Source organism: Hyla sarda, chromosome 9 (assembly GCF_029499605.1).
Source record: "Hyla sarda isolate aHylSar1 chromosome 9, aHylSar1.hap1, whole genome shotgun sequence".
Lineage (NCBI taxonomy): Eukaryota > Metazoa > Chordata > Amphibia > Anura > Hylidae > Hyla > Hyla sarda.
This window is the reverse complement of record NC_079197.1, coordinates 169,878,739-169,902,815: the sequence shown is the minus strand read 5'-3', so window position 1 is coordinate 169,902,815 and position 24,077 is coordinate 169,878,739. Positions and strand designations below refer to the sequence as shown.

At 45.1% G+C, this 24,077-nt stretch overlaps 2 protein-coding genes across 6 annotated transcripts in view; one reads left to right on the top strand and one right to left on the bottom strand.

Annotated features, from left to right (window-relative positions):
* Positions 1-24,077, bottom strand: part of GPSM3 (G protein signaling modulator 3) — a 109,945-nt gene that overhangs the window by 79,150 nt on the left and 6,718 nt on the right. Inside the window, exon 1 of one of the 2 annotated variants that reach the window (XM_056538164.1) lies at positions 22,495-22,859. The exons of the other annotated variant lie outside the window; for it this stretch is intronic. The gene's annotated coding sequence lies outside the window, so the exon portion shown is untranslated. Of the gene's footprint in view, positions 1-22,494; positions 22,860-24,077 lie in introns of those variants that run through there. 2 annotated transcript variants of the gene reach the window in all.
* Positions 1,860-24,077, top strand: part of PBX2 (PBX homeobox 2) — a 38,986-nt gene continuing 16,768 nt past the window's right edge. Inside the window, exons 1-2 of one of the 4 annotated variants that reach the window (XM_056538153.1) lie at positions 1,860-2,635; positions 18,036-18,109. In XM_056538153.1, coding sequence (XP_056394128.1) covers positions 2,433-2,635; positions 18,036-18,109 — 277 coding nt within the window. In that variant the 5' untranslated portion in view covers positions 1,860-2,432. Of the gene's footprint in view, positions 2,636-18,035; positions 18,110-20,440; positions 20,464-23,145; positions 23,699-24,077 lie in introns of those variants that run through there. The other 3 variants (XM_056538151.1, XM_056538155.1, XM_056538154.1) reach the window with 3 other exon arrangements.

The window sequence follows — 24,077 nt, the reverse complement described above, 5'->3', positions numbered from 1 at the left end:
GTGGGGGGAACCCGCTGCCGACACCTACTGTGAGGGGACCCTGCTTCCTACACCTACTGTGGGGGGACCCTGCTGCTTACACCTACTGTGGGGGGACTCCCCTGCTTACACCTACTGTGGGGGGACCCCCCTGCTTACACCTATTGTGGGGGGACCCAGCCGCCTACACCTACTGTGGGGGGACCTCGCTGCCTACACATACTGTGGGGGAACCCGGCTACCTACACCCACTGTGGGGGGACCCCACTGCTTAGACCTACTGTGGGGGGACCCCCACTGCCTACACCTACTGTGGGGGAGACCCCGCTGCCTACACCTATTGTGGGGGAGACCCCGCTGCCTACACCTACTCTGAGGAAAGTCTGTTGCCTACACCCACTGTGGGGGAACTCTGCTGCCTACACCCACAGTGGGGGAACTCTGCTGCCTACACCCACTGTGGGGGAACTCTGCTGCCTACACCCACTCTGGCTTCTTTCATTTGTAACAAGTTGAAGGTTTGCAACAGCTGTATGCACATTGGTTGGGAAACACTGCTTTATATAATATAGCTGGAGAAATTTTACAAGTTCTGGATTGATACAATGTAGCAGTAGAAGGAAATATATCTCGATACAATGTAGCAGTAGAGCTGTAGAAGGAGATATATCTGGATACAATGTAGCAGTAGAAGGAGATATATCTGGATACAATGTAGCAGTAGAGCTGTAGAAGGGGTTTATATCTGGATACAATGTAGCAGTAGAGCTGTAGAAGGGGATATATCTGTATACAATGTAGCAGTAGAAGGGGATATATCTGGATACAATGTAGCAGTAGAGCTGTAGAAGGGGATATATCTGGATACAATGTAGCAGTAGAGCTGTAGAAGGAGATATATCTGGATACAATGTAGCAGTAGAAGGAGATATATCTGGATACAATGTAGCAGTAGAGCTGTAGAAGGGGTTTATATCTGGATACAATGTAGCAGTAGAGCTGTAGAAGGGGATATATCTGTATACAATGTAGCAGTAGAAGGGGATATATCTGGATACAATGTAGCAGTAGAGCTGTAGAAGGGGATATATCTGGATACAATGTAGCAGTAGAGCTGTAGAAGGGGTTTATATCTGGATACAATGTAGCAGTAGAGCTGTAGAAGGGGATATATCTGGATACAATGTGGCAGTAGAGCTGTAGAAGGGGATATCTGGATACAATGTAGCAGTAGAAGGAGATATATCTGGATACAATGTAGCAGTAGAGCTGTAGAAGGGGATATATCTGGATACAATGTAGCAGTAGAGCTGTAGAAGGGGATATATCTGGATACAATGTAGCAGTAGAGCTGTAGAAGGGGATATATCTGGATACAATGTAGCAGTAGAGCTGTAGAAGGGGATATATCTGGATACAATGTAGCAGTAGAGCTGTAGGAGATATATCTGGATACAATGTAGCAGTAGAGCTGTAGAAGGGGATATATCTGGATACAATGTAGCAGTAGAGCTGTAGAAGGGGATATATCTGGATACAATGTAGCTGTAGAGCTGTAGGAGATATATCTGGATACAATGTAGCAGTAGAGCTGTAGAAGGGGATATATCTGGATACAATGTAGCAGTAGAGCTGTAGAAGGGGATATATCTGGATACAATGTAGCAGTAGAGCTGTAGAAGGGGATATATCTGGATACAATGTAGCAGTAGAGCTGTAGAAGGGGATATCTGGATACAATGTAGGTGTCTGGCAGCAGCAGCATGAATGGCAGGCAGTGGCAGTATGGCAGGAGGGAAGATTGTAGCCAGCAGGGCTGTGAGTGAATGGAGGCGCCTCCTGGAGAGGAAGGAATGTGACAGTCAGGAGGCAGCAGAGAGCTGTGAATCCTCCATGAGGGGAGAGGCACCAGGGCCCCATTCCTCCCTCCTCCTCCTCCTCCTCTCTCCTCCCCCCTTCTCCCCAGCTATTCACCATTTTACACTCCTCTCTTCCCAGCCTGGAACATCGCTGCTGGATCCTGGGTGACCCATTAATAAAGAAGAAAGAAAGAAAGAAAGAGAGAGAGAAAGAAAGAGAGAGGGAGGGAGGGAGAGGGGCGACCATCCCTCTCCTGCAAAAAGTCGCAGGGTGTTCGGAGCAGGAGCGACCAAGATCTGGGCGCGACTGAAGACTGGGCGATCTAGATCTGTGCAAGGAGCAGAGAAGATCGGAGCAGAGGACACACAACCGGTTATAAATAGAAGCCCAGGGCCACAGAACCCTCCCAGGATCCACTCTCCATACTGTGAGTTCCAGGAGGAGGGAGACACTTGGAAAACAAGGAGAAGGAGGAGGAGAAGGAGTTGGGTGAAGGACAGGAGAGACTTCTACAAGAGAAACTGGAAGGGAGAAGAAAACAGATCGATACCTAGAAGAACCATTTCCATCTACTAACATCTCAAGACAGGGAGATGGATGAACAAGGAAGACTTCTCCAGACCAGGGGGGTGGGCATTCCAGGGCACCCTCTCCATGGGGGACCCCAAACCCTGACCCCCCACCCCATGCATGACCCCCCAGCAGACAATGGGGAGCCCAGGAAGCAGGACATTGGCGATATATTGCAACAGATCATGACAATCACTGACCAGAGCCTGGATGAGGCCCAAGCAAAGTGAGTGCAAGGGGGGGGAAGGGGGGGTCTGTGTGTACATAGGATTGTGTGCTCACCTATACAATGTGCTATTAACCCTATGAACCTCACACATCACCCATTCCATAATCCCATGCACAAGTCAATTCCCTATTTATCACACAACACAAAGGAGACTTATTGCCTTGTAAAGCCCTAATTGCATTTAGACAGAATTTACTCCAATTGTATTGTCAATGGCCCCGGCATTACTGGCCTTTTATCATGCTTATTAGCCCTCTAAACTTGCTAAAGGCCTCGGTTTACTATGAAAGTGTTAAAAGTTTGGAAAAGCCCAGCCAAGAAGAAAAGGCACACAGTCCCATCAGGGGCACAGGGTCCCATCAAGCGGCACAGGTTCCCTTCAAGGGGCACATGGTCCCATCAAGGGGCACATGGTCCCATCAAGGGGCACACGGTCCCATCAAGGGGCACACAGTCTTATCAAGGGGCACACAGTCCCATCAAGGGGCACACAGTCTTATCAAGGGGCACACGGTCCCATCAAGGGGCACACGGTCCCATCAAGGGGCACACAGTCTTATCAAGGGGCACACAGTCTTATCAAGGGGCACACAGTCTTATCAAGGGGCACACAGTCTTATCAAGGGGCACACAGTCTTATCAAGGGGCACACAGTCTTATCAAGGGGCACAGGTTCCCATCAAGGGGCACACGGTCCCATCAAGGGGCACACAGTCCCATCAAGGGGCACACAGTCCCATCAAGGGGCACACAGTCCCATCATGGAGAACACTGTCCCATCAGGGGTTACACAGTCCCATCAGGGCCACACAGTCCCATCAGGGCCACACAGTCACATCGCCTCCATATAATTCTATCAATTATCATTGTAAATTAATCCGTCCCACTCCCATGGGAAACCACATTTGTTTATTAATGTATCAAAGTGGAACAATGTGCAGGTTCTTTATCTTTCTTGCTAGAGTTCACATTCTGCTCCCGAAAACCGAGGGAAATCATTGTGTCCACTTCCACAGTTTTGTATCTTATTTATTCTTTTAATCTTTTTATTTATCTTGTGTGTTTACACATTTTTAGATTTTTATTTATTTAGGTATTATTATTTGTTCACTGGTGTTTAGTCTGTGGGTTATACACTGGGGGAAAGATGCATAGGTTTTAATTACACAAAATGACTGCATTGTTTCCATAGAGCTATAAACCATAAAATATTAAAAATGAGAGAAGGTTTCCTTATAAATCCCACATCCCTGAATCTATTATATGTGACTACAACGCACGTGGCCGGTGTTGTTCAGGTTGTTTTTATTACTCTTCTAGGTTGTTTGAACCATATATTTATACTAAAATTATATTCTTTATTATTTATAATAATAATCAGTATTATTATAGTATAGATTGGGTGTACTTACAGCCCAAATTTTTATTTATTTATAATACATAAAAAATAGTTCCAGGTTATTTTTTATTTTATTATTATTTATTATTATTATTATTATTATTATTATTATTAATCAGTAGTATTATAGTATAAATTAAGTGTACTTTTTTGTTTATAATGGATAAAAAATTGTTCCATTGGGTCACTTTTTAGTATCGTTGTTTTATGATTATTATTATTTCTACTACCTTATGTGTTTTTAGCTATTATGTCATTTTTATTTTCTTATTTATTTATTTTTACTCAAAGTTTATTTTACCTGTACTTTGATGCCTGAAACACCTAAATTGTCAGTAGACGTGAGCAAATTTGCAGTAATTCAGTCCAAATCTAACCAAACGGCCATCTTCCAGTCTAGAAAAATTTGGTCCGATTTTAAAGTGGCCCCGGTTGTACCACAAAAGTAGTGTTTGACACTATCTTCATCACTACTCAAAATAAAGGGTTATCCAGGTTTTTTTGTTTTTGGTTTTTTTTTCACAATAACAGTGCCACCCTTGTTCTCATGGTTGCATGTGGTATTACAACTTGGCTCCATTTATTTCAGTGGAAGTGAGCTGCAATGCCAGACACAACCAAGGAGGATAAGAGTGGCGCTGGTTCAGGAAGAAAGCAACTATGTTTTTTTTTATTAAACATGGATAATATGGGTCATCGCAGCACTTTGAAATCAGGTTGAATTTTTCAGAACAGACCCATTCAATCCAATTCAGTCTGAACGACTGTAAATTCACTCAGCGTAAGTTAGTATAAAAGATTAAGTGACTTTCCATCACTATTACAACCACTGAATAAAATAAAGATGAGTCTCTGGTGTAAAATAGTGCTGTGCCCAGATCCCCAGGACATTAGTTTTTTGTGTATACCTTTAAATCACTGTCATAGTATAACTTTAGAACAGGGTGCCTCCAGCTGTTGCAAAACTACAACTCCCAGCATGTGCAGATAGCCAAAGGCTGTAATAGTAAAACCTAAGACCAGTGTTTCCCAACCGGTGTGTCTCCAGCTGTTGCACAACTACAACTTCCAGCATGCCTGAACAATCAAAGGCTGTCATAGTAAGACCTAAAACCAGTGTTTCCCAACCAGGGTACCTTCAGCTGTTGTCAAACTACAACTCCCAGCATGCCTGGACAGCCAAAGGCTGTCATAGTAAAGGGTTTCCCATCCAGGATGCTTCCAGCTGTTGCAAAACTACAACTCCCAGCATTAGCAGATAGCCAAAGGCTGTAATGGTAAAACCTTAGACCAGTGTTTCCCAACCAGGGTGCCTCCAGCCGTTTCCAAACTACAACTCCCAGCATGCCTGGACAGCCTTTAGCTGTCATAGTAAAACCTTAGACCAGTGTTACCCAACCAAAGTGCCTCCAGCTGTTGCACAACTACAACTCCCAGCATGCCCGGACAACCAAAGGCTGGGATAGTAAGACCTAAGACCAGTGTTTCCCAACCAGGTGCCTCCTGCTGTTACAAAACAACAACTCTCAGCATGCGCAGATAGCCAAAGGCTGTATTAGTAAAACCTTAGACCAGTGTTTCCCAACCAGGGTGCCTCCAGCTGTTGCACAACTACAACCCCCAGCATGCCCGGACAACCAAAGGCTGTGATAGTAAGACCTAAGACCAGTGTTTCCCAACCAGGTGCCTCCTGCTGTTGCAAAACTACAACTCCCAGCATGCCTGGACAGCCAAAGGCTGTCATAGTAAAGGGTTTCCCATCCAGGGTGCCTCCAGCTGTTGTAAAACTACAACTCCAAGCATAAGCAGATAGCCAAAGGCTGTAATAGTAAAACCTTAGACCAGTGTTTCCCAACCATGGTGCCTCCAGCTGTTGCACAACTACAACCCCCAGCATGCCTGGACAACCAAAGGCTGTGATAGTAAGACCTAAGACCAGTGTTTCCCAACCAGGTGCCTCCTGCTGTTGCAAAACTAAAACTCCCAGCATGCCTGGACAGCCAAAGGCTGTCATAGTAAAGGGTTTCCCAACCAGGGTGCCTCCAGCTGTTGCACAACTACAACCCCCGGCATGCCCGGACAACCAAAGGCTGTGATAGTAAGACCTAAGACCAGTGTTTCCCAACCAGGCGCCTCCTGCTGTTGCCAAACTACAACTCCCAGCATGCCCGGACAGCCTTCGGCTGTCCGGGCATGCTAGGAGTTGTAGTTTTGCAACAGCTGGAGACACCCTGGTTGGGACGTAACCCATAACCTTTATATAGCGCTGGGTCTGGGCCCAGTGATGCTCCAGGTATTTGGTTGCATAATAATTGACATTTAATTCACCCTATAAAAGGCCTCTCGATGACATCTCTGCTAATCCCATAAAACCATGTTGTTCTAAGAGCCCAGGCAGACCTCAGGTTTCCATTCCTGGTGGAGTGAGGGAGATTCATTTACCTCCTATAAACCTCAGAATTTTTATAATTTTTTTTTTGCGTTGATCCTCCTAACACGTCTGTGGAATCGCGTTTTTTTTATTTTTTTTTTGTTTTTTTGCTATTTATAGCGGTAATGTATGTCATATACTTTAATATCATTTATAGTGATCTCTTAGTGAGCACGTTGAGTGCTAAGAATTTTATGGGATCTACTGGGATGCGGGGATTTTATCATGCCTGTGTAATGTTCAGGAAGAGTCTGCTAGGTGTACTGTAGTCGGGTGGAAAACAGGGGACATAATGCACTCTCCTGTGTCTATGGGTAGCGCTGTGGGGCATATGGAGTGTTTTGGGTTTGTTTGTTTTTGTTTTTTTGTTTTTGGGTGGTGGAGAGCCAAACTAGAGTGATTACAAAGATTGTCTCCCGCTCAGGACCTGCCCTGTCCTGCACTACAAATACATATAATATAAATAAAAAATATTTAAATTGGGTGTCCAACAATGAAACCTATTTTTAGCACTAATACATAACCTATATTGGTTAAGTTATTTTACCACCCTTTTATTTTACAACCCTTTTGTTGTCTTTCGTGCCTTTTCTGTTTTTGATGCAAAATGTCTGCTACGTTGTCCTCAGACCAACGTGTTATCGGGCTATACGTCTTCCCCTAGACTTCTTGTTCCTGTGTGTACACTCTAGGAATTCAGCCAACTGTATCTTCCTCCCAATACACTATGCCTGTAACTCTTCCCACATAGAGGGAGGGATATAGACTTGGCTGAATTTCTAGCTAGAGTGTCCTGTACACAGGAAGAGGATGTACACTAGACAGGACATTGTATCAAAAGCAGATGGAAAGCATAAAAGGCCACAGAACAGTAGTAAAGTAAAGTAAAATATATTGGTAAATTAAGTTAGTTTACTAGGTTTCTGTGGCCTTTATGCTTTCCATCTGCTTTTAATGCAAACTGGCTTCTGCTCTGTTGTCTTCAGCCCAACATCCTGTCTGGTTTACATCCTGTGACAGACTTCCTGTTCCTGTGTACAAGACACTCTAGCCGGGAATCCTGCCAGATAAAGGTGGCTGAATTCCAAGCTAGAGTGTCCTGCACGCAGGAATATAAAGTCTATTACGGGATGTACACCAGACAGGATATTGGGCTGAAGACAGAGCAGAAGCCAGTTTGCATTAAAAGCAGATGGGAAGCATAATAGGCCACAGATCGGTAGTAAAATAAATTAGAATATATTGGTAAAGTTATTTTACTATGTTTCTATGGCCTTTTTGCTTTCCATCTGCTTCTGATGCATTCTCTCTAGTGTACATTCTCTTGCAGACTGTTCCTGTGTACAGAACACTCTAGCTGGGAATTCAGTCCACTCTATGTACTTTCTTGCCTATAACCCCTCCCATATAGTGGGAGGTAGATAAAGTTAGCAGAATTCCTGGCTAGAGGGTCCTGTACAAGAGGAAGCCGATTACAGGATGTACACCAGACAGAATGTTGGGCTGAAAACAACAGAGCAGAAGACAGTTTGCCTCAAAAGCAGATGGAAAGCATAAAAGACCACAAAACGTTAGTAAAATAATTTAACATTTATTGGTCTTCTGCTTTGTTTTCTTTAACTTAACATCTTGTCTGGTGTACATCCTGTGACAGACTTCCTGTTTCTGTGTACAGGACACTCTAGCTGGGAATTCAGCCAGATAAAGGTGGCTGAATTCCCAGCTAGAGTGTCCTGTACACAGGAACAGAAAGTCTGTTACAGGATCTACACCAAACAGAACATTGGGCTACAGTTTGCATCAACAGATGGAAAGCATGACAGACCATAGAGCACTTGCTATAGCGTGGGGCAGTTTGCGGGCTACGGGGTTGACACGAGTTGCCGGCTGCCACAACATCAATAGTTCAAGACCCTGACCCATTAAAGGACATATATGCAACCTGGCACACAGGAAAATGTTGCTATTAAACAGTTATTCCCAACCAGTATCCCCCCCCCCCCCCCCAGCTGTTGCAAAACTACAACTCCCAGCATTCCCAGACAGCCTTTGGCTGTCTGGGAATGCTGTGAGTTGTAGTTTTGCAACAGTAGGAAGGAAACTGGTTGGGAAGTACCACTATAAGTCATCATGAGGGGGGTTCATAGACTATAGAAGTAGCTCCTGCGGCCCTATGGAGCTCGGAAGGGGCAGGTCCAGTGATAAAAAAGGGAATAAAAAGGTCACTTTGTTGTACTTTGCTGCTAATAAGTAGACTTTTCCTTTATTGATCCAAGTCAGTGACTTGGAATGTGTGACGGTCTTAAGCAAACATATCTGAACACCTATGAATAGTCCGAGCTGTTGTGACATTTATCAAAGATAGACGCCATGAGAAAGTTACCTAATAGAGGACACCAAGCCAGACTAATAACCCGAACATAGATCAGTGTTGTTTAGATCACCTCTTGTTATATAAGGCCCCGAAATATCAATTATTTGCATTTATGTTTCTGGTATCGTTCACTATTCGGCCACTAGGGGCACCGTTTCATTAGCGTCTATCCGGAAGCTCTCTGGCCCATGTTATCTTATGCTAATGCATGCAAATTATACCGAAATGCAATTCTCTGCCTAGAATAACATGCACCAATATGGTAGAGGTTTTTAGGTGTTAACAGGAGAAGGGAAAACGTCAAATAAGACGGATTCTCCTTTAAATGCCCCGGGAACAATTCCAGTATCTATTGTGATAAGAGTAATCGCACCGAATTTATTGACTCCATAAAACCATCTTTATAAGTATAGTGCGACGCTCATTAAAGGTCTATTTATAACAGGCCGGGGTGAGAAATCCCAGCAATATAATATGACTATGTATAATTCTTCAGCGTCATTAATAGAAAGTTTCTGTACGAGGGGTTAGCATGGTAGTTGGCACCGCGGCTTGCAAGTCGAGGGTTTAACACCATCTGCAGGGAAGTTGTGTATTCTTCTTGGGATCCTATGGGTATCTAGCCACAGGGAAGCTATACTGGAACATGAAACGTAGGGTGGATACAAGTTCACGTGTCCATCAGGTTCGATTGTACCATCCTAGGGCACAAGCACATACATACTATAGATGCCCTAGTTACCATCCTAGGGCATAAGCACGTACATACTATAGATGCCCTAGTTACCATCCTAGGGCACAAGCACGTACATACTATAGATGTGCTAGTTACCATCCTAGGGCAAAAGCACGTACATACTATAGATGCCCTAGTTACCATCCTAGGGTGCAAGCACGTACATACTATAGATGCCCTAGTTACCATCCTAGGGTACAAGCACGTACATACTATAGATGCCCTAGTTACCATCCTAGGGTACAAGCGCGTATGTACTATAGATGTGCTAGTTACCATCCTAGGGTACAAGCGCGTATGTACTATAGATGTGCTAGTTACCATCCTAGGGTACAAGCGCGTATGTACTATAGATGTGCTAATTACCATCCTAGGGTACAAGCGCGTATGTACTATAAATATGCTAGTTACCATCCTAGGGCACAAGCTTGTACCATGGATGTACCATGGATGGTCTAGTTACCATCCTAGGGGGGAAAAAGCACGTACATACTATACGTACATACATACTATAGATGCCCTAGTTACCATCCTAGGGCACAAGTGTGCATGTAATATAGATGCCCTAGTTCCCGTCCTAGAGCACAAGCGCATACCTACCATAGATGCCCTTGTTATCATCCTGGGGCAAAAGAACGTACATACTATAGATGCCCTTGTTACTATCCTAGGGCACAAGCACATACATACTATAGATGCCCTTGTTACTATCCTAGGGCACAAGCACGTACATACTATAGATGCCCTTGTTACCATCCTAGGGCACAAGAACGTACATACTATAGATGCCCTTGTTACTATCCTGGGGCACAAGCACATACATACTATAGATGCCCTTATTACTATCCTGGGGCACAAGCACGTACATACTATAGATGCCCTTGTTACCATCCTAGGGCACAAGAACGTACATACTATAGATGCCCTTGTTACTATCCTGGGGCACAAGCACATACATACTATAGATGCCCTTATTACTATCCTGGGGCACAAGCACGTACATACTATAGATGCCCTTATTACTATCCTGGGGCACAAGCACGTATATACTATAGATGCCCTTATTACCATCCTAGGGCACAAGCACGTACATACTATAGATGCCCTTATTACCATCCTAGGGCACAAGCACGTACCTACCATAGATGCCCTTGTTACCATCCTGGGGCACAAGCACGTATATACTATAGATGCCCTTGTTACCATCCTAGGGCACAAGCATGTACATACTATAGATGCCCTTGTTACCATCCTGGGGCACAAGCGCGTACATACTATAGATGCCCTTGTTACCATCTTAAGCTCGTACATACCATTAATGCCCTAGTTGCCATCCTAGGGCCCAAGCGCCTACGATATTGCCAAGACAGAAGTCCTTCATATTTTGGGTATATATTGATATATTAGATCAGTGGAGTAGTAGGGGGGAGGGCAGGGGGTGGTTGCCCTAGCCGCAGAATTCTGAGGGGTGCTAAATCTGGCCTGGCAAATTTAAAGTGAGTGGCAGTGGATACAGCGGAAATATAGCGTGGCTCCTAAAGCATGCATGCCATATAGCTGCTCTGAGGCCCTTGGAGAAAGGGGGCCCCGTCCTGTTTAGTCCCATTCATTTTACTATCGGTAAGAACCTTAGGACTTCTTGCTCCTGTTGCAGGTACTTGACCTGGTCGTAAAGGTTGGGCCAAAAGGGGTTGTATGAGATTATAAATAAATAAAAGTCTAAAAACTAAGAGCCACCTTGGTCCACAGGCCATGTCCAGTACTGGAGTTCAAGTATCCATCCATATAATGTCCACCATGGGTGATCTCCAAGCTGCAGCTCTCCAGCTGGTGCAAAGCCACAACTCCCGACAGCCAACACCACGGCTTGGAGACCACTGCCGTACACCTTCATTGGCTGTTGGCCAAACACTCAGCTGGTACCTATTCCTTCTGACTTACCAATACACATGCGTGCATGGCTTGGCTTCAACATGCTTGGCTTTTCCACTGGAAGAGGAAGGCTGGGTTCACACCGTGCAATTTCTGGGCAGAATTTCTGCCGGAGATCAAGCCGGCGGCACTAGGACCGCGCAGACTACATTGCCGTCCCCATAGATGGCAATGCATTTCGGAGCAGATCTCCCAAAAGATCCACCCAGAAATGCATTTGCAGTCTATGGGGGCAGAAATTTAGTCTGCGCGGTCATAGCGTCGCCGACTCAAACTCCGGCAGAAATTCTGCAGTGTAAAAGCTTCTACCAGACACATCAGGAGGTGGGAGAACCAAAGAATTGGTGGTGGGAAAATGGAAATGAAACATGGCCAAACCTTCATTCCTCTAACTGGATCTGTTGCAGGATAGTTGGGAGGCCCCCATTGAGACAGTTCTACTGGCTTGCTGGACTTATATTTAATTCTTAGGAGGTTTTGTTTTGGGCCAAAATGTACATGCTCATGGGCCTTGGCCTTAAAGGGGTACTCAGTGAAAAACTTTTATTTTATTTTTAATAAACTGGTGCCAGAAAGTTAAAGATTTGTAAATGACTTCTTTTTAAAAATCTTAATGCTTTCAGTACTTATCAGCTGCTGTATGTTCCACAGGAAGTTGTGTAGTTCTTTTCTGTCTGACCACAGTGCTCTCTGCTGACATCTCTGTCCGTGTCATGAATTATGTAGAGCAGGATAGGTTTGCTGTGGGGATTTTTCTCCTGCTCTGGACAGTTCCTGACATGGACCGAGGTGTCAGCAGAGAGCACTGTGGTAAGACAGAAAAGAACTACACAACTTCCTGTGCAGCTGATAAGTACTGGAAGGATTAAGATTTTTTTTATAGAAGTCATTTACAAATCTGTTTAACTTTCTGGCACCAGTTCATTTAAAAGAAATAGTTTTTCACCGGATTACACTTTTAATGCATACAAGGTTTTGTTTTGGGCCAAAACGTACACTCTCATGGGCGTGCCTTTGGCTGTCCGGGCATGCTGGGAGTTGTAGTTTTGCAACAGCAGGAGGCACCCTGGTTCGGAAACACTGCTCCCAGACTGTGCAAGACAATCCCCATATACTTGATATTGTTGCCCTTGACCACTATAAAGTATGTGATGCCAATGGCCACCTACAGGTCGGACATCTCTTGCGCAGAAGATGTTCGCTGTGAGCAGGAGATGGATTTACTTTACTTTAATTAGCGCTTTTTTTTTGTTATCCTTCGCCGGTCCATACAGGATTGATGTAATAGATCAAGAGTAGAATGAAAATGGGGATTATTGATCAGTACGAAATGGGATGAGCTCTCTATGTGGAGAAAACTGATGACACGGCGGGATGGCGAAGCCGGCACCAATTCACTCAATGTAAAAATCTCATGTGGGGAGGGGGGGGGGGGGTGAAGACTGTGGCTCCGGCTAGAACGAGCTTATTATACAGATGGGACACTGCACCAAGCTAGTGCATGTACCACGGGGCCGACGGGTTCATGGGGTGAAGAACCCAATAAGGAACGCGTTATTTTATGGGTAGTTAGAGACGCTAATATCTAGAGAAAGAGGCAGGAGCTGGCCGTAAACATTTAAAGGGTATTCCAGTAAAAAAAAACGTATTTTTTTTCCATATCAACTGGCTCCAGAAAGTTAAACAGACTATTACTTCTATTAAAAAATCTTAATCCTTCCAGTACTTATCAGCTGCTAAAGTTGAATGTTTTTTTTTTCTGTCTGACAACAGTGCTCGATGCTGACACCTCTGTCTTTCTCAGGAACTGTCCAGGGTAGTAGCAAATCCCCATAGCAAACCTCTCCTGCTCTGGACAGTTCCTGAGACAGAGACAGAGGTGTCAGCAGAGAGCACTGTGGTCAGACAGAAAAGAACAACTCAACTTCAGCAGCTGATAAGGACTGGAAGGATTAAGATTTTTTTAATATAAGTAATTTGCAAATCTTTTCAACTTTCTGAAGCCAGTTGATATGAAAGATTTTTTTTTTTTTTTTTGTGGAATACCCCTTTAAAGGTAGTCAAATCTGCTTATTTAAGTTAGCTCTTCAGTGTGCATGGTGCTACCTACCACAGAGAAGGGGCATTCAATAGTATTCTAGACAGGATGCAAGAATGTATGTACCGTAGAGGAAGACCATGTGGTTGCTATAGGGCCCTTGTACTGGTTGCTCCCCCATTACTTTTTCTGACGTCACGGCTCCACCCCCTCATGACGTTACGGCCCGCACCCTCAATAAAAGTCTATGGGAGTGGGCGTGATGGCGGCTACACCCCCTCCCATAGACTTGCATTGAGGGGGCAGGCCATGACGTCACGGGGGGGGGGGGATTAGGGCCGTGATGTCACGATACTCCGGCAGAGTGCCCCTTTAATAAACTGTGCAGAACTTCTCTAAAAGAATCGCCAGCAAATTATTGGAGGATGGGTATTGGCAAATGGGTAATGCAAAGCAACCAGAAATATAAACCAGAACTTTCTGGGGGCAAAATCAATTTTCAATATTTGCTCTCTGCCCCCTTTGTTCTATGTATGCCACTGAGCAGCACAGAATGTATGTATAGGAGCAGGGAGTCAGGAGATAGGTGTCCCCGCTCCTGTACACATATATTGTGGTATGCTACTTTATTGGCTGTATGCATTGCTGCTTGCTTTACATTTGCCAGGACAGGTTAGGTGGGTGTTATACTTGTCACCATAGAATGGAAGTACTAGAGCAGGGAGTCTGGAGATAGACAAGTGTCCCTGCTCCTGTACATCCATTCTGTAGTAGCTTTCTCTATCGGCTGTATGCATTGCTGCTTGCTTTACATTTGTCAGGCCTGGTTGGGGGGGGATGCAATGGTTGTCACCATGGAATGTATATACAGGAGCATTTTGGGCCCTGGACAAGGGCCAACAGGCCGCTTGCACCAACCCAGTTTTCTTTTGATGTGCTGCTCTTTTCCCTATTTTTTCCATACAGAAGCATGGACACCTGTCTATCAGTAGACTCCCTGCTCCTGTACAATACTGAGCAGTGATGTATATACTCTATGCATCACAACATACATTAAATTTTCCGGGCCAAGTCAAGGGGTATAATACTTTCCTGGATGGTCCTGCTTATTTTTCTATTGGTAAGATCCTGTGCAGATCTCCTGTCCAAGGATCTGTGTTGTCGGAAAATTAATGGGGGGGGGGGGGGGGGGGGGTCAAAATCAGATGCCATAATAGGCCCATTTTAAATTTTCGCTAAGGAATGTATGTACAGGAGCAGGGAGTCCTGAGACAGAAAGTTGTCCCCGCTCCTGTAATACATTCTTTAGTAAGCTATTCTATTGGCTGTATGCATTGCTGCTTGATATCTGCTATGGGCCCCCCTTTCTTCTATGTACACCACTGTGCAGCAGGGAATGTATGTACAGGAGCAGGGGTGCCCGAGACAGACAGGTGTCCCCGCTCCTGTAATACATTCTTTAGTAAGCTACTCTATTAGTTTTATGCATTTCTGCTCGATATCAGCTATGTGGCCCCCTTTCTTCTATGTACACCACTGTGCAGCTGGGAATGTATGTACAGGAGCAGGGAGTCCCGAGACAGACAGGCGTCCCCGCTCCTGTAATACATTCTTTAGTAAGCTACTCTATTGGCTGTAAACATTGCTGATCGATATCTGCTATGGGGCCCCCTTTCTTCTATGTACACCACTGTGCAGCAGGGAATGTACAGGAGCAAGGAGTCCCGAGACAGACAGGCGTCCCCGCTCCTGTAATACATTCTTTAGTAAGCTACTCTATTGGCTGTAAGCATTGCTGATCGATATCTGCTATGTGGCCCCTTTTCTTCTATGTACACCACTGTGCAGCAGGGAATGTACAGGAGCAGGGAGTCCCGAGACAGACAGGCGTCCCCGCTCCTGTAATACATTCTTTAGTAAGCTACTCTATTGGCTGTATGCATTGCTGCTCGATATCTGCTCTGTGGCCCCTTTTCTTCTATGTACACCACTGTGCAGCAGGGAATGTACAGGAGCAGGGAGTCCCGAGACAGACAGGCGTCCCCGCTCCTGTAATACATTCTTTAATAAGCTACTCTATTGGCTGTATGCATTGCTGCTCGATATTTGCTATGTGGCCCCTTTTCTTCTATGTACACCACTGACTAGACATCCAGCCCACCCACCACCATGATCACAGCCATATCTATACGTGACATCTATACGTGCCACTGACAACCCGTCTCATAACGCTGCTGACTTATACTGTTCCTTTAAAACCATTATGGACAATCCACCAAAACCGTAGCCTAAGGTGCCGCCAAACAGTACCAGCAATTGGCACAACGTCACATTTTACCATTCCGATCCCCTAGAGATTGGGGGGGGGGGAGACAATCCGCATCTTGGAAGTGATATTTAGGCCAAATGTGCATATGAATGGAGGAGGGGATGTCAGGGCACATCTAATGTCTATGGCCATTTAGAAGCCATTAAAATAAATGACTAGCCACAGGCTATGGCGGCACTATGCAGAAGCCATCGCATTTATATACACAGTCTTGTAAGGTTGCATTGGATGAGGATTTTAACACCTTACATGCCATAGGGATGGCTTCTTCTGTACATATTGAAGGAAGCATACCTAGCGCAGGGCCCTGTGGGGGTCCCTTTGGTTATTATCCTGAATTCTTGTCATGCTCCGCCCCCTTCGGCCCTGCACTAAGCATGTTCTTATAACACTTCATCTCAGCCTATATTCCAAATAGAACCTGCCCAATCCCAAGGCTCCTTCCAAGGACATTGACCTAATTATACGTTGTCCTGACTAAACCTTGTTTCACCATCTTGCTTACGGCAGCGGTTTTCAGTCCTCGATGTAGTCCTGACCACCCGGAGAATCATCGTTATGGGGGGGGGGGAAATAATTATCTGTGCAGGTGCCGGGATGGTTTTATTAGTCATTGAGGGATGAGGAGTATTAAGCGCAGTATTGTGTTATATCTATAGTATAGGGGTCTGGTGCACTGTATAGACCAGTGTTTCCCAACCAGAGTGCCTCCAGCTGTTGCAAAACTACAACTCCCAGCATGCCTGGACAGCCGAAGGCTGTCCGGGCATGCTGGGAGTTGTAGTTTTGCAACAGCTGGAGGCACCCTGGTTAAAAAAAAACACATTTATTTTCCTGTGCCAAACACTGATTGACATGTAGTGTTTCCTGCCTAAGAGGTTCTTCAGCAGCTGCAGTGTGTATTACATAGTTCATGTCCCAGCTTTACCTCAGCTACTGCAAAACATGATAATATACAGCTCAACTGTTGCCAAACCTCATAATACGCGCCTCAGCTGCTGAAGAAATCACAATATACACCTCAGCTGCTGCAGAACACCATAATGCACAGCTCTGCTGCGGCAGAGCATAGTACGCATCTCCGCTGCTCAAGAACATCATAATGCGCAGCACAACTGCTAAAGAACATAAAAGTACACGCCTCAACGGCTGAAAATTATAGTTCGCATCCCAGCTGCTGCAGAACATCGTAGTACGCAACTCAGCTGCCACAGAATATTATAATACAAATACACACCTCAGCTGCTGCAGAATATTATAATACAAATCCGTACCTCAGATGCTGCAGAACATTATAATGTTCACCTCAGCTGCTGCAGAATAGTACAATACTTACCTTAGCTGCCGCAGAACATTATGATACACACCTCAGCTGCTGCAGATTGTTATAATACAAATACATACCTCAGTTGCCACAGAATATTATAATACACACCTCAGCGGCTGTAGGATATGATAATACATACCTTAGCTGCTGCAGATTATTATAATCCATACCTCAGCTGCTGCAGAATTTTATAATACACACCTCAGCTGCCGCAGAACATTATAATACAAATACATACCTCAGCTGCCACAGAATATTATAATACATACCTTAGTTGCTGCAGATTATTATAATCCATAACTCATCTGCTGCAGAATTTTATAATCCACACCTAAACTGCTGCAGAATATTATAATACACACCTCAGCTGCCGCAGAACATTATGATGCACACCTCAGCTGCTGCAGATTATTATAATACAAATACATACCTCAGCTGCCACAGAATATTATAATACACACCTCAGCGGCTGTAGGATATTATAATACATACCTTAGCTGCTGCAGATTATTATAATCCATACCTCAGCTGCTGCAGAATTTTATAATACACACCTCAGCTGCTGCAGAACATTATAATACAAATACATACCTCAGCTGCCACAGAATATTATAATACATACCTTAGTTGCTGCAGATTATTATAATCCATAACTCATCTGCTGCTGAATTTTACAATCCACACCTAAGCTGCTGCAGAATATTATAATACACACCTCAGCGGGAGGTGGTGATTATGGGAAATACACTGAAGCTTCTGCGTTTTAATCTGTGAATTTGGCTTTTACCGCAATAACGTTTTTTTTTCCCCCAATCTTTTTCTCCCGTACAGAAAACACGCCTTAAACTGCCACCGGATGAAGCCGGCCCTGTTCAGTGTCCTGTGTGAGATCAAGGAGAAAACAGGTGAGACGCCCCACACTCCTCCTCAACCACCGTGACTTTAAAATATTGCATTCTTCCAAAAAAAACAGTGCCACCCTTGTCCTCAGGTTGTGTGTGGTATTACAACTTGGTTCTTTTCACTTTAAAGGGGAACTCCACTGGAAAAAAAAAATGTCATCAACTGGTGCCAGAAAGTTAAACAGATTTGTAAATGACTTCTATTAAAAAATCTTAATCCTTCCAGTACTTATCAGATGCTGTTATAATCCATTGGAAGTTCTTTTCTTTTTGAATTTCCTTTCTGCCTGACCACAGTGCTCTCTGCTGACACCTCTGTTCATGTCAAGAACTGTCCAGAGCAGGATATGTTTTCTATGGGGATTTGATCCTGCTCTGGACAGTTCTTGACATGGACAGAGGTGTCAGCAGAGAGCACTGTGGTCAGGCAGAAAGGAAATTCAAAAAGAAAAGAACTTCCTGTGGATCATAGCAGCAGCTAATAAGTACTGGAAGGATTAAGATTTTTTACTGGAAGGATTAAGATTTTAAGTAATTTACAAATCTGTTTAAGGCTGGGTTCACACCACGTTTTGTACTTACGGTTCCCGTATACGGCTGGGAGGAGGGGGCGGGGCTTAATTGCGGCGCCCGCACTCAGACGTATAGGGGAACCGTATTTAATGTATGTCTATGAGCCGACCGGAGTGAACTGCAGCCTCCGGTCGGCTGCATTTTCGGCCATATGCGGTTTCCCGACCGTAGGCAAAAACGCAGTAGACCACGTTTTTGCCTGCGGTCGGGAAACCGCATACGGCCGAAAACGCAGCCGACCGGAGGCTGCAGTTCACTCCGGTCGGCTCATAGACATGCCTTAAATACGGTTCCCCTATACGTCTGAGTGCGGGCGCCGTGATTCCCCCCTGCCCCCTCTCCCCCCAGCCATATACGGAACAGTAAGTGCAAAACGTGGTGTGAACCCAGCCTTACTTTCTGGCACCAGTTGATTTAAAATAAAATGTTTTCCAGTGGAGTACCCCTTTAATGGAGCTTTTGTTCTTAGATTAGAGCTCAGATAAGCTGCTGTTGGAGGTGTCGGGCACTGGCTCAAGGTGGCACTTATTTGCCTGACGGCTATCTCTCCCAGTCCATGTCATACACATGCATGCCAAGTGTTCATAAAGTAGAAAGAGGAACAAGCCCTTGCCATACTCCTGGTGGAATTGAGAGGCCCCCCCATACACATTATTGGTTGCTTGTAGCACCGACAATCGTCTAATATAGTGTTTCCCAACTTGTGTGCCTCCAGCTGTTGCAAAACTGCAACTACCAGCATGCCCGGACAGCCTTTGGCTGTCCAGGCATGCTGGCAGTTGTAGTTTTACAACAGCTGGAGGCCAACTATGTAACAGCTGGAGGCCAACTATATGGCAGTTGTAGTTTTACAACAGCTGGAGGCCAACTATATGGAAAACTCTGTGTTTTCCATATATAATCTCAATCACACACAAATATATATCACACACATATATATCTCAAATGCTTTACCCTAGTCATAACACATGCTCAGCCGAGCCGAGCATGCATGTGTATTAGTGTACAGTCAGTGTTCATAGAGCATTCACACCCATTCTTAGCTAAACTAGGAAGAGCCCAAATGCCATCCTTAGAGATGAGCAGCGGGCATTACTGTCCCTATTGGAGGTGGCACCCGATGGCTCCGGCCTGCCACCTTTACACACATTCCTTAATATTTGAATAGGGCAGTGTTATTTGGCACCATATGGCCGTTCCGCCATAACAAGGAGGGCTTGAATAATGGGTGCTACATAAGGCAGTGTTTCCCAGTCATGGTGCCTCCAGCTGTTGCTAGACATCCTTCGGCCGCCATTATACTATACACCTTATTACTTCCTATACTGCTCCGTCTTCTCATTTCCTGACAGAAAAACCTTCAGCTTTAGGAACACAATGTCTGCCCAATTCAGCCTTTGCCCCTTTGAACCCATGGTGATGGGCGCACATTGTGGTTGTACAGGGCTGCGCGGCCCTCCTCCTCCTCCTCCTCTTACTCTGGTATTTGCATTCGCTCGGCGGGGCGCCTTTCTTTGCCTCAATGCTCCAATGACAGGCAGCGCCAGGCGGGGGGGAACTTGGGGTGCGAGCGCGCCGCTCTCTGCCCTCTCCTTCTGGCTACTATAGCAACCGAGGTGACAGTCCTGCCCCCCCCCCCCCCTGTCATGTAGCACAAGAGCTGAGCCCGGTGCCATAGTGGCCATTCAGGACTGTGGTGGGGACGGGCGATGTCTTAACCAGACAGGGGTCTCATGTATTCATAGTGTCTTGTCGTCGCCCCCCCACCTCCAGGCCTATATGGGGTACAGAGGAGCCTGAGGAATTGCCCCACGTACATTGGGGCCTAGCTATGTGAAGTATAAGACTGGGGCCTCCTGTACTAAGATGGTCATTGGTCTATCTCCTCATAAATATGCACATTCGGCTCAGGCGATCATGTATATTTCAGTATAGAGATGCTGCTTATCTTTTTTCCCAGCATGCACTGCTGGGGTCTATTGATACCAATACAATGACTGTGGCCTAATCTTTGTGCCTGTTGGCTGCCCTATATATGATTCCCCGCTCAGCGTGTCGCCCTCTGCTCTGCACATGTTGGGTCGGGGACTGTTTACATATGTACAGGAGGCCTCTAATGGTGAACAGGGGGGGCGTCTTATAATTTGTGTAACAATGGAGGATCATGGACTCCAGATTCCCCCCTCCTCCTCCTCTGCTCCTATTTAATGACAGTCCTCCCCCCCCCCCCCCCCCCCACCGTGAGGTTGGTAATGGAGTGGAGGAGGGCAGGCACAGATCAAATGTCTGACGGTGCACGCAGAATCCAGGGCGGCCTCCATCTCCTCTGCCGCTCTCTTGTCCCTCGTCACCATTGTCTGCACTCCCCTGGTTCTCTGGTGTATATAATCCTATATATACATATACATTAATAAATTAGCCACTTTCTCTCCATAAACTTTATTTCAGAATTTAGGAAGCTGTGCAGGGTTCCCTATTATGTGGCTCTTTAGGGGGCCAAAACTACAACTCCCAGCATGCCCTTACAACTATAAGCTGGAAAGCCACAAGTTGGGGATCACTGATGAAATGTCTGTATATATGTATGTGTGTGTATAATGCGTATGTGTGTGTGTATATGTATGTATATATATTTTAAATTAGCTTTGCCTGATCTTCCTACCTAAACCTTGTGGGAGAGCACTTGGGATGTTTAAAAGTCCCGGCCAATCTCTGCAGCCCAAGAATAACAATCAGAAGTTATACACAGAAGTCTTATTGACTTGCATGGGACTTCAGACAAAAACACCCACCCTCAGTCAGAGACAGAAGTAACCTTTTCTTCTGTCTTTATTTTTTAGTAGCAAAACAAATACAGCCTATAGCAGTGTTTCCCAACCAGGGTGCCTCCAGCTGCTGCAAAACAACAACTCCCAGCATGCCCAAGACAGCCGAAGGAGTTGTAGTTTTGCAACAGCTGGAGGCACGCTGGTTGGGAAATGTTGGCCTATAGCTTCAGGGTTAAAGGGGTACTCCGGTGGAAAACTTTTTTTTTTTTTTTTTAATGAACTGGTGCCAGAAAGTTAAACAGATTTGTAAATTATTTCTTTAAAAAAAATCTTAATCCTTCCAGTACTTATTAGCGGCTGAATACTACAGAGGAAATTCTTTTCTTTTTGGAACACAGAGCTCTCTGCTGACATCACGAGCACAGTTCTCTCTGCTGACATCTCTGTCCATTTTAGGAACTGTCCAGAGCAGCATATGTTTTCTATGGGGATTTTCTCCTACTCTGGACAGTTCTTAAAATGGACAGAGATGCCAGCAGAGAGCACTGTGGTCATGATGTCAGCAGAGAGCTCTGTTTTGCAAAAAGAAAATAGTTTCCTCTGTATTATTCAGCAGCTAATAAGTACTGGAAGGATTAAGATTTTTTTTAATAGAAGTAATTTACAAATCTGTTTAACTTTCTGGCACCAGTTGATAAAAAAAAAAAAAAAAAAAAAGTTTTCCACCGGAGTACCCCTTTAACTACACAAAATCTTCCCTCTTTGTATATGGCTTACTACTAGCCACTTAATAAAACAGTCGCCAAAATTGTGGTACCCACACAAGGTTTATGTCCCCTTTTTGAAGCTGCACCTCAGGGTTCCCCACAGCCTCCAGGGTGCAGACTTGGTTAGAACTTTTGTAAGCCCAGTATTAATCGGCCTCAGCACCTGTGCTGACTTCAGGCCAACCTGAACACCTGGACAGGCCCAGGAAGGGGATGAAAGACCCCACTACCAAACCTGCCTATCATGTCATCAAAATCCAGGCCCAATAACAGGACTTACCAAAATCCATGGCAAAGTAAGTCTTGTTTGTGATTTCTTATATCTCGCCCAGCTTTCCCTAAAACCTGGTATCCAAATGTGACAGGTAGAGACCCCAGACCACCATTCCGGTCACTGTCAGCAGATGAAAGGCACAATGCTTAGGCCACATCAGAAGTTACAGTGCGGTATTATGGCCTCCTCCTGCTCTGAACTTTCTTCTTTTAGTTGTCCCAGAACTGTCTATTATGCCTAGTCTTGGTACGGAGTTCCACCTATTGAGCCTGTGCCATTTTCCCTTTAGCGGAGCCTGACCTGCCAACCTTTTTCTAGTCCTGTAGATAAAAATAGGCAAAAAGAACAATTTAAACACCATGTAGAGTCTGTGGGGGGAGATTTATCAAAACCTGTGCCGAGGAAGAGTGGTGCAGTTGCCCATAGCAACCAATCAGATTGCTTCTTTCATTTTCCACAGGCCTCTTTAGAGGCCTGTGGAAAATGAAAGAAGCAATCTGATTGGTTGCTATGGGCAACTGCACCACTCTTCCTCTGCACAGATTTTGATAAATCTCCTCCTGTGAGTGGTTCTCTGGGGCGTTTTTAGGTTTAGGCTATTTGGTGATCTCATGGCCCTCCCCACCCTGGGTACAACGATAAAACCCTCATCTTTACCAACAAGGGTGGGTTGGTGGGCGCCATCATCTTGTCTGGTTCCCCTTCATCTGTGGTGCCCTTAGGCCCTTACCCAGGTGTCCTGCATGAGAACATCTGAAATATTTCCCGTTTCTGACTAGGTGTTTAGTGGCTATAGTGCGTGGAGATAGGGACGGAAGAGTACGAGCTGTCACTGCGATCTGCTAAAATAGAACTTGGCAGGCAGCAGACGCCGCTGTTACAATGGGCGTAAACACAATTAGTTTCTCGCTTGATAGGACAATAATCCGAGCACTTCTTGGAATAATTTCTGGTGTATCTGTGTAATGAGCAATTACAAACAAGGGTTTCTGGGCAACAAAAAATCTGTTGGATTGGTAAAATAAAAACCAAACGTACAGCCGGCAAAATAATGTATGGTGAGATCCGATGGTCACAAAAGTCCTACATGCCAAGTTGCCGAACCATTCGGAACAATTGTGGCGTACAACTGGTGTGTAGCTGTAGATGGTTCGTGAATAGAATGCTAGGATGGCAGTGAAGACTGACACACTGCTAATAAGCCGCGAGGGTGAGTTATATAAAAGATCTATAGGCTCTTCTGGGTCTATGGAAATCTGGTTGGTGGTCTTTGCGTGACCTGGAATGCATGTTATTTCTATGGTGGAGATAAGCAGCTGCCACACATACTGTATCTGGGTCCGCCTGTAGTTGTGGAAACAAAGGATCAGATGGGTAATACCCAACCTTATGTCATGTAATGCGAAATATTCAGCAATATTATTGGTAGATCCTATGGGCATGATCTGGTAATGTCTATGGGTGGCTGTAGTGTTGGTGCTCCATACATTGCTCTGCATAGATGGGTAGTATTTACCCTTGGCCGACCTCTAATGTGGTGGTCCCCAACCCAGTCCTCAAGGCCACCAACAGTCCAGGATTAGAATTTT